The sequence below is a fragment of the Mustela lutreola genome, chromosome 4 (genome assembly GCF_030435805.1).
Source record: "Mustela lutreola isolate mMusLut2 chromosome 4, mMusLut2.pri, whole genome shotgun sequence".
Classification (NCBI taxonomy): Eukaryota; Metazoa; Chordata; class Mammalia; order Carnivora; family Mustelidae; genus Mustela; species Mustela lutreola.
The window spans coordinates 133,555,897-133,572,921 of record NC_081293.1 but is presented as its reverse complement, the minus strand read 5'-3'; the positions used below and the strand labels follow the sequence as shown (position 1 = coordinate 133,572,921).

The 17,025-nt window shown below is 40.8% G+C and overlaps 1 protein-coding gene across 1 annotated transcript in view; it reads left to right on the top strand.

Annotated features, from left to right (window-relative positions):
• The window catches only part of PON3 (paraoxonase 3), a 28,352-nt gene extending 11,897 nt beyond the window's left edge, over window positions 1–16,455 (top strand). The window contains exons 4-9 of the mRNA XM_059171166.1: window positions 3,039–3,204; window positions 8,222–8,348; window positions 11,813–12,013; window positions 13,033–13,114; window positions 13,378–13,506; window positions 15,859–16,455. Of these exons, the coding sequence (XP_059027149.1) occupies window positions 3,039–3,204; window positions 8,222–8,348; window positions 11,813–12,013; window positions 13,033–13,114; window positions 13,378–13,506; window positions 15,859–16,017 (864 nt within the window). The 3' untranslated portion in view covers window positions 16,018–16,455. The remainder of the gene's footprint in view (window positions 1–3,038; window positions 3,205–8,221; window positions 8,349–11,812; window positions 12,014–13,032; window positions 13,115–13,377; window positions 13,507–15,858) is intronic.
• The last annotated feature ends 570 nt before the right edge of the window (window positions 16,456–17,025 follow it).

The following is a 17,025-nucleotide window of genomic DNA, read 5'->3' as shown; positions in this document are numbered from 1 at the left end:
AAATGATATCCAAAGAATTGCTTGCACTCACTTGCTACAAATTCCTACCCAACTGCCTTACACAGAAAACCGGGTGCCTATGAAGCCATTACTTGGAAGTGTTTCATTCATTGTGAGACTTAAAGTAGGTCAAGTTTGTTTGCAACGTCTTACCCTTACTTACCTAATAAATCATTTCTGTTTTGAGAACACGCAGCCTTTGAACTAGCTGGCTGTGCCTTTGTTTGCACCAAGACTACGAAGATACTTGCTAAGGTAGTCTTCCTTGAGCTGTCTTCCCGAGTAGCGTTCTCCACTGTCAAACCTTTCTTTATGGTGTGGCAGAAAGAGTGTACAATTAACGATGTGAGTGACTTAGGCAATTCACTTCTCTGGGCTTATTTTCCTTGGTTGAAAGGGAAGAGTTGATGTCTCTGATATTTTTTGTCCATTATCACCGTGACCTAAGTTGCTGGGCTTGGTGACAGCCTGACTCTGAGGAAAGGGTAGACTCGAAGCCTGAATTTCTTGGCCGAGAGCACTGGGGAGAACAGTGATGCCCTTAACTGAGAATAATAGACACGAATGAGGCAGGATTCAGGAAGAGAATGCTGACTTCGGTTCTGTCAATTTGATTTGGAACTGCTGTGAGGAGGAAGTTGGAAATGCAGGCTAGAGCTCCAGAGATAGGTTCCAGGTAAATGGGCAGACCTGAAGATAATTGGTATAGAAGAAATATCTGAAGCCTTATGAATAAGATCTGCAAGGGAAGAGTAGAGAGCAAGAAGAAAAGAGGGTTGGATGGGGATAGAAGGAGGAAGGGGCAGAAAGAAAAGCAGGACTTCTATCTGGAAAGTCTGCTTTTGACTTCTTGACAAGGCATAAAGGGGTACATCAGATGCCATGGAGACACAATAAGGAAAGGGGGAGGAGTTATCAAATGAGGTATTCTGGAGAGCACTGATAGGACCTCGATAGAGGTGCTTCTACAAATTGGTGAGAGTTGGAGCCGTTCAAGGCAGGCGACAAGACCAGGTGATGTTTCTACGAAAGCAGACAGTGAGAGCTGAAGGCAAGTAAATGTGCATTTGAAGGAGAAGTAAAATTAGAAGATTTGTCTCAAGGAAGGGGAAATGAGCAATTCTTCAGGCAAACGAAGGGGGCACTGGTGAGAAATGGGGGATAAAGCAGGAGAGAGACTTGAAGTTCTAAAGACAGGTCCCCGAGAACAGGCAACCACGTAAGCAGGTGGGGGGAGTCATTAACTTAAGAACAGTAGAGGGAAACTCTATCCTTAAGAGAAGAGGAAGAAAGGAAGAAAATTGATGAAATTGAAGAATTACCAAGATAGAAAGGAGGGAATCAGAGGAAATTCATGTTGCGTGGCATGGTTTTATCTTTGGAGAAATAGGAGATAAGGTCATCCATTAAAGAGGAAGAAGGTGGGTGCTCTGGAAGATAATAAAATAAATCGAGGTGGATACCTGGGGAAGTGCAATAGATTACTATTGGAATGAACAAAAAGATTGACAAACGGTATTGAAGGTCTGATTGAAGTTGGGATGATAACTTTACAGAGGAAGTTTTCTACGTGATTTCAGACTGGCCCTATCTACGAGCGAGACCAGGGAAAGGGGAGTTGGTAGGAATCTCTCCTCCAGGTGAGGCTGACCTAAGAAAAAAATGAAGCCAAAATAGTGTGTCCTTGGATGGGCTTCTGCAATGTCATTGTTGTCTGGGGGAAAGCCAGGTTTCTGGTAATATTTAGGGATAGAAGAACTATTCTTTAAAAAAAAAAAACAAAACCCTCAAAGTTGTGTGTGAGGTCATTTGCAACTGAAGGTTGACTCCCCCAGGGGTGGGGTGAAGGGCAATGGGAGGGCTATTGTTGTAAGTAAGTGTGTGGAGAAGTGTGTGAGTGTTTATTAAAAAGGGACGGGAAGGGAAGACAGAAGATAGAGTAAGAAGGACATCATTTAAACTGACTATAAATGGGAATGAGGGTACAAGAAAAGATATAACATTGTTGATGTGAATATATATCAGAGTGATGGGGGAGGGTGGCAGGGAGGAAGAGGTTTTGTCATTGGTGTACCATCAACCAACCCCTAACTTCCACACAATGACCTGGGATGCAGCAAAGACCCACTGCCTGTTATTGGCTAAAAGACCACATAATTGGTCCTTCCAGGAGAAAGAGCCACTATCCAAGTTACTGACATAACCTTTTTGCAATATTTGAAGAAAAGGATTCATGTCCAAATTTTCAGACATAACTATAGGGACAACATAGGTCAGAAATAGTCAACTTTAGGGGCACCTAGGTGGCTCAGTGGCTGCCTTCGGCTCAGGTCTTGATCCCAGGGTCCTGAGATTGAGCCCCACATTGGGCTCTCTGCTCGGCAGGGAGCCTGCTTTCCCCCACCCACACTGCCCGCCTCTCTGCCTACTTGTGATCTCTCTCTCTCTCCATCAAATAAATAAATAAGATCTTAAAAAATAAAAGGAAAAAGAAACAGTCAGCTTTATGTTACTCGTTTCCCTATGTGAATTCTTGGCTGCTCCCACTCTTTGTGACTGTCTAATACAACGGATATAAGGGTGGGAGCAATACAATGAAAGCATGTACCCCTTCTCTCTGCTTTAAGGAGGGTTAGTTGCTGACTATCAGGACTATAAAGGACAGACTCTCGGGGCTTAGCAATCCTACACTTCTTCTCATTTTATAAATGAGGAACCAGAGGCATAGGCAGGCCGAGGGACTCACACAAAGTAGCCCAGTCTAGTGTCTTGCATTACACTTTTTGGCTTCATCCCTTCTCTCTATATGAGTAATTGAATCTGGGTTCTTCCCACATTCCCATTTCCATTCCCAATGGCCCAAGTGTCATTGGTAATCCCTCAGATCAGATAATGGCATCAGCTGACAGCGTGAAAAATCCCAGAAATCTAAAAGGAATGCAGAGTTTTGAATATTGTTGTTAGGCTTTGAGATTTGAGCTCCCATATGAAATATTGTGAAGCAGATATATGCGCTACTTATTTTATATTTTTTACAGGGATTAAAATATCCAGGCATGCCAAGCTTTGCACCCGATGAGCCAGGACAAATTTTCTTGATGGATCTGAATGAGCAAAACCCAAGAGTCCAGGCACTAAACATCAGTGGTGATTTTGACAAAGCATCATTTAACCCACATGGAATCAGTACTTTCATCGACGAAGGTAAAGCCTGAATGTTTTTAAAATAAGGGGTAAATGAGGGAAATAAAAGACACTCAAAACCTCCGTGACTCAATGTGTATGTGAAAGGAAGGAAAATTCTACTTTACCAGAAAAAGGTATATTTGTAAAATAATAAAATGTGTACCAAACATTTGTAAACCCCACATTAAAGAAGGGAAACCAGAAGGTAGTCATTCCTTCTTCTTCTTATCTCCTCCTCTTTCCTTTTGGCCTTCAAAACCAGTTTGGAGATGGTTCTCAGAAATCTAACATAGAAACTCAAAGTCCTTTGAAAATAATTGTGTGTGACATTAGAAAACATTTCATGAAAGAAAACAAGATGAACTAGACTTCATCAAAATTAAAAACTTTCTGCTTCAAAAGACGCCATGAAGAAAGTGAAGAAATAGCCCAAAGAATGGAAGAAAATATTTGCAAATCATATATCTGATAAGAGGCTTGTATCCAGAATATATAAATCATTCTTACAACTCAACAACAAAAAGACAGCCCAATTAAAAAACGGACAAAGGATCTTAGTAGACATCTCCAAACAGATATGCAAACGGCCAATAAACACATGAAAAGATATTTAATATCCTTGGTCATTAGGGAAATGCAAATCAAAACCATAATGAGATGGCACTCCCTTCCCACTAGGATGGTTATAATAATAATAATAATAAAAAAAGCAGACAATGACAAATGTTGGCAAGGATATGGGGAAATTGGAACGCTCACACTTTGTTGGCCAATTTTGAAAGCATTTTGGCCATTCTTCAAAATGAACACAGAGTTACCATACGATCCCCGAACTCCACCCCTTGGTATGTCCCCAAGAGAACTGAAAACATAGGTCTACACAAAAACTTATACACAAACGTTCTTGGCAGCATTATTCCTAATACCCCAAAGGCGAAAATAACCCAAATTCTCACCAAGTGATGAATGTATATACAATAGGATATTATTTGGCAATAAAAAGTAATAATGTTCTGACATATACCACAACATGGATTAACTCTGCAAACATTATCTTAAGTGAAAGAATTCAATCACTGAAGGCCACATAGTGTATGATTACATTTATATCAAGTGTGTAGAATTGGCAAATTCATAGAAACAGGAAGTAGCTTAGCTGTTTGCAGGGGCTGGGGGAAATGTGGAATGATATCTAATGGGTTTGGGCTTTCTTTTTTGGGTAATAAAAATGGTCTGGAGCTAGAGAGTGGCTATGGTTGTATAACTCTGTGAATATACCAAAAGCCACTAAATTGTACATTTTAAAAGTTTGAGCTTAACAACAATAAATTATATCACACAAAAACTGTTGCAAAAAATCTAGGTTATTAATACATTGTACTTACTTTAACACAACAGTTTCTGGTGTGATTTGCTACTTGTTCACAGTTCATCATTACTGACTAATTTAATTTTTAGATATATGTGAATCTATAGGACACATGGAAAATAAAAACAGTGAGACCTTACTTATAGTAGCTATGTGAAGGGAAGGCCAAATGGAAGATTTTTTTTTTTAAGATTTTATCTATTTATTTGACAGACAGAGATCACAAGCAGGTAGAGAGGCAGGCAGAGAAAGAGAGGAGGAAGCAGGCTCTCTGCTGAGCAAGAGCCTGACGTGGGACTCGATCCCAGGACCCTGAGATCATGACCTGAGCCGAAGGCAGAGGCTTAACCCTCTGAGCCACCCAGCAGTTGCCCCAGCAGTTCAGAATTTTTAAAGAAATTGTGTGTTAATTCTTTCAAATACGTACAAGAGCTACAATGTATTGTTAAGAATACATTTGTTTGAGTGATTTTATTGAATAAAAAATGAATGATTAATAATTATTAATCTACTCATCCAACAGATCTTTGTTTAATTCCTTTGGTCTGCACCAATAGACTTGTTTTTTGTTCTTTGTTTTTAGATTTTATTTATTTATTTGACAGACAGAGAGCACAAGTAGGCAGAGAGACAGGAAGAGAGAGAGAGAGGGAAGCAGGCTCCCTGCCGAGCAGAGAGCCCAATACGGGGCTCGATCCCAGGATCCTGGGATCATGACCTGAGCCAAAGGCAGAGGCTTAACCCACTGAGCCACCCAGGTGCCCTGGCTTACTGATTTTTAATAAGTGGGTTCCTTTTAAAATTTTCACATATAATTTACTTATTCCTCAAAATAAAACACTGGGCCCAACCTTGATACTTCTCCTCTTCCTGCCCCATTCAGTCACCTAGTTCCAAAATTCTGTCCAATTTACCCTTCAAGTATGTCTCCAAGCTGTCCACCTCTCTCTGTCCTTGATGCCTCCATCCCCTCCCAAGCCCCCAGCCTGTCTTCCCTGGATTCTATAATGGCCCCCTGACTAGACCTTTCCTCTTATACCACCTCCATCCATTTTCATAAGCAAGAGTTATTTTTCATGCAAATCGCATCATGTCCCTCCCTTCTTAAAATTCGCCAGATTGTTTCCATTACTCCAGAGAACAATACCTGTGTGTATTCTGGCATGTGGGTGTTTTCTCCAACCTCACTGGATACCACCTTCCCCTTGACTCGCTGGGCCAGCCACACTAGATTTCCTTTAGACCTATAAAATGCTCCATGCCTCAGGCCCTTTGCATTTGCAGTTCCTGCTGAATGGAATGTCTTTCCACCACTTCTGACTTATTCTTCCTCATCATTCAGGCTTCAGCTTAAATATCACCTTCTCAGCGAGCCTTTCCACTATCTTGTTTCCACGTGTGAACCTTATTATTTTTCTTCTCAGTATAATCCTTCTTTTAGCACTTATCAAAATGACAATTAAAGTTTTTTATTAATATTAAATGATACCAACCTTCTTTCATTTTCCTACCATTGCCATGTAGTGAGCTCCTTCGCATCTTTAGATCCAAGCTTGTCACTCTTTAAGTGGGTGCCACTCTATGAAGAAGACATCTCCTCTCTCCAGTATTCTTGTATTTACTATTTCCTCTGTGTTCTCTTCTCTGGAATATAATCACCATAAAATCATATGTGGCTTGTTTATTGCTGGATTCCCATAGTCTAGAACAGTGTTTGTTGCATAGTAGGTGCTCTATGAATGTGTGTTGAATGAATAAATTAGTGAGCCCCACGAGACAGGGCAGATATTAACACTCAGTTTTATAAATGGAGAAATGGAGTTTGAAGAAATGTAGTGACATGTGACTTCACATCTGTCATTAATAGAAGGCAATTCCAGAAGTAGAACCCAAGTGGTCTTCTTTCTAATCCTGTACCCTTTACTTGGGTGAAATTAGGGCTCCAAGCTCTATTTAAATTATCTGAGTCACCATTTTTTTGTCTGACCCTCCCCAACACCTTCATTGGAGAAAGTATAATGAGTGACCAAATTAACTTGGAGCTATTTTACTGCATGGGATAATGTTAGGGATGAATTGTTACTATTATTATTATTATTATTACTATTGAGGCATGGGGAGTAGGCGCTTACTTTTTTCTTTCCTTTGTTTTTGTTTTTGTTTTTTGAGATGGAGCCAGTTTACAGATTAACCCTCAAGCATTTAATCAGACTTTCAGAAGCTGAATATATTATGGTTGCAATCTTATTTTAGTTACTAGTCACTTCCCTTAATTATGCATTTAATAAGGGCAAAACATCACCCATAAATCGAAATGGAATGAGAAGACAAAAACCAAAAATTTTCTTACTGAGCATCTGTTATATGGAAGGAAGGGTCCAGTAGAAGCCTAAAGAAGGGGTAAAACTGGCACCACACATATAATGCTCACGCTGTATCTGGCCACAGTGTCTGGCTGAAGGGCCACGTGGGGGCTGAAATCCAACTCAGGCTTTGCTTGCCAAGCCTCAGGCCCTCGAACTGAGCTGGGTCAGACTGAAAGAGTCACCTCTGAGGCAGTGCCTTTCCTTAAGTAGGGTTAAGGTACCTGTGTGTTTCAGGGGCTCTGAGTATAACCCCTGCATCTCAGGGCTGGTGCTTGGTCTACGTGATCGGGAACTCATCAAGAATGGAATAGGGAACATGAATACAGACCAGGCCCTGCAGGGGGAGGATGGGGCCAGGCTCTTTCAAACTCCAAAGCTCTTCTGAGCTAGAGCTTCTGTCAAGTCAGAAAACAGTATTTTGAGAAAACGTATTACTACCCTCCATGCTGTCCCCAGCAGTTCACATTTTAATATGAACAGAGGGGAACATTCTTGAGGTTGGCAGTACCCAGAATTGACTAGTCTTCTTTCTCTTGGCTTTATACTTACTTCTGTGTCCATTGGGATCATTAAATATTGTTGTTGCAGCCTTAGATGGTGGACTTGTGTCAGAACTTTCTTCTCTAGCTGAGACATGTTCCTTCTTTTAAGATAATTATATAACCCTGACCTGTCTTGAACATGTGTTGCAATGTTGGCATTTCTCAAAGAAAGGAATTCTCAGCACCCGCTTGCTTACATGCACCCACTTTTTTTGTTGAAGGGCCACCTTGGGAAACCACATATGTCCATGTACCATTGTAGTTCTATACCTTCCTGTTGGAGAGGGTATGTAGGTGAGGATCAGGAGACCATTGAGAAACATCTGGGCTTGGGTCTGCCACTTGGTGGTGGTGAAATTGCTGCTGAGTGACTCACCTTCTGAACCTCAATTGTCTCAATAAAATGGGGATCCTAGGGTGCCTGCATGGCTCAGTTGGTTAAGCAACTGCCTTTGGCTCAGGTCATGATGCTGGAGTCCTGGGATCGAGTCCCACATCAGGCTCCCAACTCCACGGGGGCTCTGTTTCTCCCTCTAACCCTCTCATGCTCTCTCACTCTGTCTCTGTCTCTGTCTCTCTCTCAAATAAATAAAATCTTTTTTAAAAATGGGGATCCTAGCAGGTGTGCTGGGGGACCAAATGCAAGGTGTATAAGAAAAGTGCTTGAACATGACCAAGTTGTACACCAAGTCTAGGAATATAATAACAGTTGCAATAGAAGTAAACTTCTTGGAAATTATGCCTTTTTTCCACCTTAGACAAAACTGTGTATCTTTACGTTGTGAATCATCCCCACATGAAGTCCACGGTGGAGAAATTTAAATTTGAGGAACAACAACATTCTCTTGTACACTTGAAAACTATAAAACATGAACTTCTCAAGAGGTATGGAATTAAAGTATTTTGCACTTCTATTTATTTTGCATCTCTGCTGTGTGCTTTGTTTTCTTTGGTTCAGCAGGCTTAAACTTTTGTTTTGCAGCATTTTTTTCCTAAAGCTTTCAAGAGGTTCCCATGGTGACACTGCCCAGCATCTCACTAGAAATTGCTGTATTCAGTATTGAATATCTTTATATTCTCCAACTCTCTGAAAGCATTTTAATCCTATAAAGGTGTTCAATTAGATTCCCAGCTCTAATTCCATCCTCTGTACCACAACAATGCAATACTCACTATTGGGCTCTCTTCAAACACCTACACCTTTTTCTAGTTGTCCCAGTAGGTTGTGTTCTGAGAGCCTTACCAGCTGGGTGTTATAACCAGCCTCCAGATGGGCCATTCCTTTGTTTGATAAAAGCTTTAGGACAGGATTTGAAAAAAGGCTATCAGCTCATATAAAAATTCACATTTACTAAACATTGACTGTGTGCCAGGCCCTGTGTCAAAATAGTTCATTTAATTCTCCCAACAGCCTTTAGTAATAGGCATGAATAAACTGGGACCTAAGAAATTTGGGGCTAAGTTACCCAAATTACATAATTTGTAAGTGGCAGAACCAGGGTGTAAGCCTCGATTGGTCCGAATTAAAAGCTAGACTCTCGGTCATAGTGATGAACATCCTTTTTACTCTGTTGAGAAAAATAGTTTAGTCTTTTAGTGTGTAGTTTGCTTGTTCTAAGGCTGTAACAAACAAGAAGGAACTTGTCTTTTATAAAATGGACTCAATGCTGAAAGACAGTAGAGGTTAATCTTTCCCGGGATAGAGGATCAGGAAAAGAAAAGGAAGGAAGTTCACTGTCTTTCCTTTGCTGTCTTTCTCAAGATCATGTATGAATTTCTCCCTGTAGAATTAGGAATGACAAAAGCAGAGGGCAGAAGAAAAGAAGTGGGGGTCACTGAACTCTTTCCATGATGAATTGCACTGGGTTCAGAGGCACAGAAGGGACCAGGACCACCACGGGGTGACTGAGAAACTGTGGGCAAATCTCTCAACCTATGCTTCAGTGTCCTTAGTGAAATGGGGGTTCTGTCACTGGCTTGACTTACCCAACTGGTGATGGTGACCTCTGACCTCACTGAACGAATTCCTTTCAGTGAAAACATAGCATGAGGGAAAACTTAATAGGCAACTACTTTTTTTTTTTTAAATTTATTTATTTGACAGACAGAGATCCCAAATAGGCAGAGAGGCAGGCAGAGACAGAGGAGGAAGCAGGCTCCCTGCGGAGCAGAGACCCTGATGCAGGGCTCAATCCCAGGACCCAGGGATCATGACCTGAGCCGAAGACAGAGCCTTTAATGCATTGAGCCACCCAGGCGCCCAATAGGCAATTACTTTATTGGAGAGTTACCACCCCAGGACCCAGAAGAAAGGGATCAGCCTGAGGTAGGGAGAGGCGGGTGTGATGGCTTGAACTATGTCCTCTCAAAAAGATATGCTGAAATTCTAACCAGCCATCCCTCCACCACAACATCTCAGAATATAACCTTGTTTAGAAATCAGATTACTGCAGATATACTTAGATAAATGAAGTTATATTAAAAATGGGGGTGGATCCTTAATCCAATATGACTTATGTCCTAATAAGAAGAAAGACAGACAGGGAGAATGCCTGTGGAGATAGAGAGTGAGATTGGAGTGAAGCATCTACAAGGTAAAGAATGTCCGGAGTGACTAGCAGCTAGAAGAGGCAAGGACGGATTCTCCCATCGAACCCTCAGAAGGAGCATGGCTCTGTCAGCACCTTCACTTCAGAGGTCTCACCTCCTGCGAGACAGCAAATTTCTATCGTCTTCCACTCCCCAGTTTGTGGCACTCTGTCACGGCAGCGCTAGGAAGCTCATGCAGAGGAGAGGCTATGGTGAGTGGTAATGAAGCCAGCCACTGCCAAGTGCAGCTGCTTGAAATCATAAGATTGTCCTCCTGTAGGCAACATGAGCCTCATTTTCGGACAATCTGGCTGCCATAAGAAAGGGAGAAGAGTTTATTCATCAGTCCCATCTCCTGAGAGCCGAAGTTTGCCCCCAGAGGGTATTAACTCCTGAAAATTCTTGATTGTGCATGTGCAAGTCAAGCCTGGTGATTATCCAGTGCTTTGGCCTCATCACAGAAGCCTGGAAGTAGGAGCCTGAGGCCAGTAATAAAAATGAGGTAAGGGTCTGTTAGAACCAGGCAGAGCTGTTTGGAGGAGTGCCATCTGGAACAGAGCAGGTGAAGTTTGGAGGACCTAAAGAGTACTTTTGAGAGGTGCTCCGGTACTCAGTCTTAACCAAGCAATTCAAGCGGTAGAACAAGGTGCTCTGGGATCTAACTTAACCTGTGGTGTCTGCCAATACTTTTTGGAAGAATGAATGCTTAAGCTGAGACCCAAAAGATGAGTAGTCTAATGATCTTGGAAAAGTCATTGTAAATCAAAACCTCAAAGTATTTCCTGATTCATCCAAAATTTTTCTAAATTCAATTGAAAAGTATTTCATTTTTTACACTTTTTCTCTTTTTTCTTTTACTTCTTTTTTTTTTTTTACATTTTTTTCAAGTCACCATCTCTTTTTTTCCTTTTCCAAAATGTAAATGACTTTATTGCTCTTTACTCTTATAGGAGTATGACTTGTTTCATTTAAAAATTTTCATAATACCAAAGACTATAAGCAAGAAAGAATAGCACTCACAATCCCAATTATAAAGGTCAGGATGGACTGGGTTATGTTACAATAACAGCAAAGAAAAACTATAAGGTTTTTAGTGGCTCAAAACCATAAATTTTGTTTTGTTTTCTTACTCATGCTACATGTCCAATGTAAGTGATTCAAGGATTCAATTTTATATTGTCCTCCTATAGGGCCCTAACAGGCCACACTTTCAGTCATCAGAAAAGTTGCTGGTTACTGCCACAGAGTAAGGGATGCATGGTGGATCTCATACTGGCCCGTCTTCCTTCCGGAAGCCACACACATCACTTCATCTCACTGGCCAAAAGCAAGTCATGTGCCTGGGCCGAACATCCAGGGCATGGAGAAATCTAATCCTAGAAGAGAGTGAACCAGAGCTATTGATGACCACCGATAATAACCATTGTTGCACTGTGACCATTGCACATAACCATGATTGACATTTACAAGTCAATGATTTGGAACTGAGGGGTTTTTTTTATGTGTATTTATGTGTTTTTGCTGACTTCTGTGGAAGGGAAGATTGAGAAAATAATAAATAAACAGCTCAAAGAAAACCCATCAGGTGCAATGAAAAATCATGTCCTTTGTGTGGAATTTCTTCATTCATACTGCTTTGTGTATACTTTTTCAAACTGATGAACATAAAGGTCTTTGAGATTCAGTGTTTTTGACAACAGTCTAGATATTTAAATACACCATGGGTTTTTCTCTCTCTCTCTTTCTTATTATCACTATAGCCTGAATGACATTGTGGTTCTTGGACCAGAACAGTTTTATGCTACAAGAGACCACTATTTTACCAACTTCTTCTTGGTGCTGTTGGAGATTATCCTGGATCTTCGTTGGAGTCATGTTCTTTTCTATAGTCCAAGAGAGGTCAAAGTGGTAGCCAAAGGATTTAGTTCTGCCAATGGGATCACAGTCTCACTAGACAAAAAGTAAGCTTTTTATAATTTTCCAATACTTTGCTCTTGACATTTTAGTGGATTCCTTCCTTTGAGAGGTGGTTACCTCCTTAAGTTTAAGTTGTCGCTGGATAGGTGGACAGGTTGGGTGTGTTCACTCTATGTTTGATCATAAACACACCATTTGCCCTCTTGCATGTTAGCCCCCCCCCCCCCAACACACACACAATGAAATGAAGGATGTGGATTCAAGGATGTGAGGTCCTTGGTCCGATTTAACATGTGACTCTAGAAGCAGTTACCCAACACACTGAAAAGGAGAATAAATGCCCAATATCTCTGCCTTTATGAGGCTGAAAGGTGTTTAACTACTTACACTAAGTTGACTTACCCAAAAGTTATTTTTAGAGAAGGAGACCTGACTTAGATTGGGCATTGTGACTGTATCAATTTCATATTTACTGATACACAACAGCAGACTTTTCTAAATATGATTTTATGCAGCATGAAATTCTATGAGAATCTCTTTTAAAGTGTTTTAGATTGGATGGTTTTTTTGAAAAAGAAACGTACCCCATGAATATTACTATGTGCATTTGAGATAATAGAGATGATCCCTGTAGAAAACATCTCTAAGTTCCACTTCTTTTTAAAAAATGAGTATGATTGACTTTCATGGTCATCTGATACTTCTTTGTAAGCACTAGTTTCTTGTGGAAGTACAGACTCTTTTGACTTAAAATAAAGAGGTCTGCTTAACTCCACACAATTTAAGGAATACATTGTGGCTCCGAAGTAATGAGACTGAGCTTATATGTTACCTAGAAACACCAAGTTCTTTACTTTATAGTCACATCTCATATTTAATGCTTACTTCAAGCTCTTGAAGAATACTAAAAATAAGTTTCTGTTATCTTCTTGTACCGTGCTTTAGAAAGACATTTCAGGGGCACTTGGAACCCTTGTGAATTGTTAGACCTCTCCTCCAAAGTAAAAGTTAATGTCATCTCTCATTACTACTTGCTTACATCTAAATGCTCTTTTCTTCAAAGATTTATCTACACAGCTGATGTAACTGCTCAGAACATTCATGTCCTGAAAAAACATGAGAACTGGGATTTAACTCCAGTGAAGGTAAAAGTCTCCTGGCTTGCCTTGTCCCCTCACCATGTGGCCTCTTAGATCGGTTCCTACGCCTGACCTAGGAATGTGCTCCTTGAATGCAGGAAACATGACCATTTTAGAAGAATATCGGTGAGATTGTGCTTGAACTTCTAAAATTCAATAGTAAGGCCCTTAAAAAGACCCATTTTAGGAGCCAGAAGGAGCTGGTGGGAGGGAGGAAGGGTCGAGAAGAAAGTTGAAACCACGTCTTTGTATTTCCTGTTTGTTGGAAGGTGATACATCTGGGCACCTTAGTGGATAATTTGACGGTGGATCCAGACACGGGAGATATTTGGGCCGGATGCCATCCTGACGGCATGAAGCTGCTGGCCTATAACCCTGCAGATCCTCCAGGGTCCGAAGTAAGTGCCTGTATTTCTCTGAGCTCACAGGCAAAGCTGCAAGAACAATTGTTGAGGTGACTTGGGAGAATTTAGTGGGTCACATGCAGTGTTCCAGAACTGAACAAGTTCTGCATATGGAAAAAGCAGAGATTTTAGCAGGATGGAGAGTTACAGCCCATTAACCTTTTCAGGTCTCCTGATGCCAATTTCATACCAGTGCTAGACAACATGTCCCATCCTTGCAAGGGCTGTGCTTGTTATTGGGAAGAAGAGATAAGTAGGAGCTTCATTATTCACACTGACCTAGCTTGCCATATCATATTTCTAATCAGGATGTAGGCTCTGAGAAGGGCCTGAAGTTAGGCAAAGGGAAAGTCCTATGTGGGACCATCTGCTTTCACACTACTATGAAGCTCAAAAAAAAGGATTTAAATGACTGTAGTCTCAAAACAAAACTAGTTTTGCCAGCAGGTTCTAATATATATGATAGTGTTGAAGAATGTCTCATTTTAAAGATGCTATTTGTGTTATTTAAATCTCTTCTAAAACAGCTGTGCCTGGGTGGCTCAGTCGGTTAAGCATCTGACTCTCCATCTCAGTTCGGGTCTCTATCTCAGGGTCGTGAGTTCAAACCCTATGTTGGGCCCCAGCATGAGCATGGAACCTATGCAAAAAGGAAAAAGAAAAAAAAAATCTTCTAAAACAATAGCGTATACCATTGAATTTTATATGGCATTAAAAATAGGAGGAGAATTTTCTATAGCTTTGAGTTTAAGAATAACAAATCTCTAGTAAATTCAATATAGATATAAATTCCTGGCACACAAATTCTGAGAGATTAATTCACAAAAATTTATTGAGTGCTTATAGTGGGCCAAACTTTATTTTAAGGCCTGGAATGTGTCAGAAAACAAATATAACAGGGTAGAGGGAAAAAAAATATAACAGGGTAGAGGGGATCAGGATTTCTGTGAACAGGGGGATGGGCAGTCCTATTATTAAATACAGGAATCAGGGTAAACCTCATTGAGAAGGTAAGGTTTGGAGAAAGATATAATGTTTGAATCTAGGTTTGGGGAGTTGGGAAATTGAGATTCAAATCCCAGCCTGGTAACTGGCCCTGGTAAATATCCCGATTTCTGCTTCCAATATTGCTCTTCCTCAGTTAAAAGGAAGAAAAATCTGTTTCTCTAATTTATTAACATATTAATCACAGCTTCTTAAAAACAGACAAACAAGCAAGCAGAAACATCAAAAACAAAAGCAGAAACAAAAGTTCAGTCTGAATCTAGAGCCTAAAGAACTGTTACCCCAGGCTACCAATCTACCTGGGCTTCAGACACACGCCCCCCAAAAGTGAGCCATATTACTCTTTACAAACACCCAATAATGTCTGCTGTAAGAGAATGAAAATATGATCTAGAGCATGTCTGGAAAATTGTTCAGGATCTTTCTCTTGTCTCTGTTTTCAAGTTCATCATACATTTATTGTAGATAAGGCTTCTTCCTTCACAATCAATGACACCCTTCCCTTGTGGTTGAGGCTTCACTTTTCTATCTACGTGAGTTCCAAGTTTGAGTATTTTCATGTAACTAACCTGAGATGAAGTTATAGGATCTTCCTTAAGATGAAAAGACAAAACTCAACTCAACTCTGTTCCTAATAAGTGTCGATACATGCTCATGACTCGTGAATTTCTAATTGGTTTTCTTTAATTCCTATCATGTGCTGTTTCAGTGAACTTCCTCCAGGCTATTCAGAAAACTGAGCTCTTACATGTTTACTGATGAACAAACTTAAGTGTGTTGATCTTGAGAATCAGTAACAGTAGTAGGTGGGATGTGTCAGATTGACTTCCAAAGTGTGCATTCTTTATGCTTCTGAGCCACGTTATGGATACGAGGGGGGGTTCCAGCTGGGACAAGTACCACCCTACTGGTTACGAGATTAGGTTGGCTTGCTAACAGAGTGTCCCTTCATCCTCTCTGTCTTGTGTTTCCCTCCCCATACAGTAGGCCTAATCAAAGGCAAGACCCTTCCTCCAGACGAACACTATTCACTTGAGAATTAGATAAGAACAGCCACTGGTTCTCACCTCCTTCTTCTATAGGAGATGTCCGAACTATTGAAATTGTGTAAACAGTCTTGTTGGGAATTTGGTGAATGTCAGTAACCAGTCCACTTGACTGCACAGACATAATTAGAACATTAATACTTTCATCACAATACCCCCCCAAAAATAATTGTACACAAATTTCAGTGTATCGATTTCTGGGAACGATATTAGTCCTGGAGTATTGGAGAAGGAAAATGTCCCTGGCAGCAGTTTGCTCGTGTAGCATACTGACGAATAATCTTTTTCTTGACAGGTACTTCGCATCCAGAATGTTTTATCTGAGAAGCCTAAAATCAGCACCGAGTATGCCAATAATGGCTCTGTGCTTCAGGCAAGCACCGTGGCTTCTGTGTACCACGGAAAACTTCTCATAGGCACGGTATTCCACAAAGCTCTGTACTGTTTGCTCTAGACTCCAAACATCCCCAAAAGTCTTGTCAACCAAGGAAACACAAAATGACAAGCAGCAAGATAAATGTGTTTATTTGGGGTCTTAGGGTTTGCAAACATGGGAGACACGGATTCGACTAGAATTGAAAGCGTGCTGCAGAGAGACAAAGAAGTTAGAGTTTTTAAAGAGGAAAGAAGAGATTTACCTAAGTTGTTTGAAGAAAAGGTGCTTGGTGTTGGTATAGTTACAGTGACACTAAGTTGTGTGTGGCTGGTTGCTAGGGCGAGGCAGAAAGTCCGTTCATGTCCATCTTAACTCCTAGTAGATGCCTGGGACTTGCGCTGAGCTTAGCAAAAATTCTGAGAATTTGATCCAGAACAAGTGCATAAGCCCCATCTCCTCGGTGTCCTCCCGGCTCCCTTTTAAATAACTCTCTTAGTAAACATTTACTTGATTTTATTGTCTCTGTTGTCAATCTTCATGTTTAGTAAAAATAAAAAAAAAATTACGGGCACCTGGGTGGCTCAGTCAGTTTAGTGTCTGCCTTTGGCCTGGGTCATGATCCCAGGGTCCTGGGATCGAGCCCCACATAGAGTTCCCTGCTCAGCCAGGAGTCTGCTTCCCCTCTCTCTCTGCCTCTTCCCCAGCTTGTGCTCTCCCTCACTCTTTCTCTCAAATAAATAAATAAAATCTTAAAAAAAAACAAAAACAAAAACACAAAACACCCTCACTCATATAATAAGTGAAACTGTACAGAAATGACAAAACCAATAATAGTGTGCCCGGCTTTTCTTATGCAAAGAAGCCTAGCGATTATGTAATGCCCACCAAGTCCTAAGTCAAGTGAGTGACAGTCCAGTAAGAAGCCAGACTTCTCAATGCTTTTTGTCCAGTATCCCCAATATTCTTTCTACAGTAAGATGTGCATGCTCTGGTGAGTGAGCATTCCAGCTGACCCAGGGCCCCTTGCTAACCGGGAAGCAAAACTACCTCCTACACCTGACATTCTCAGCCTCCTGTGGTCCAGAT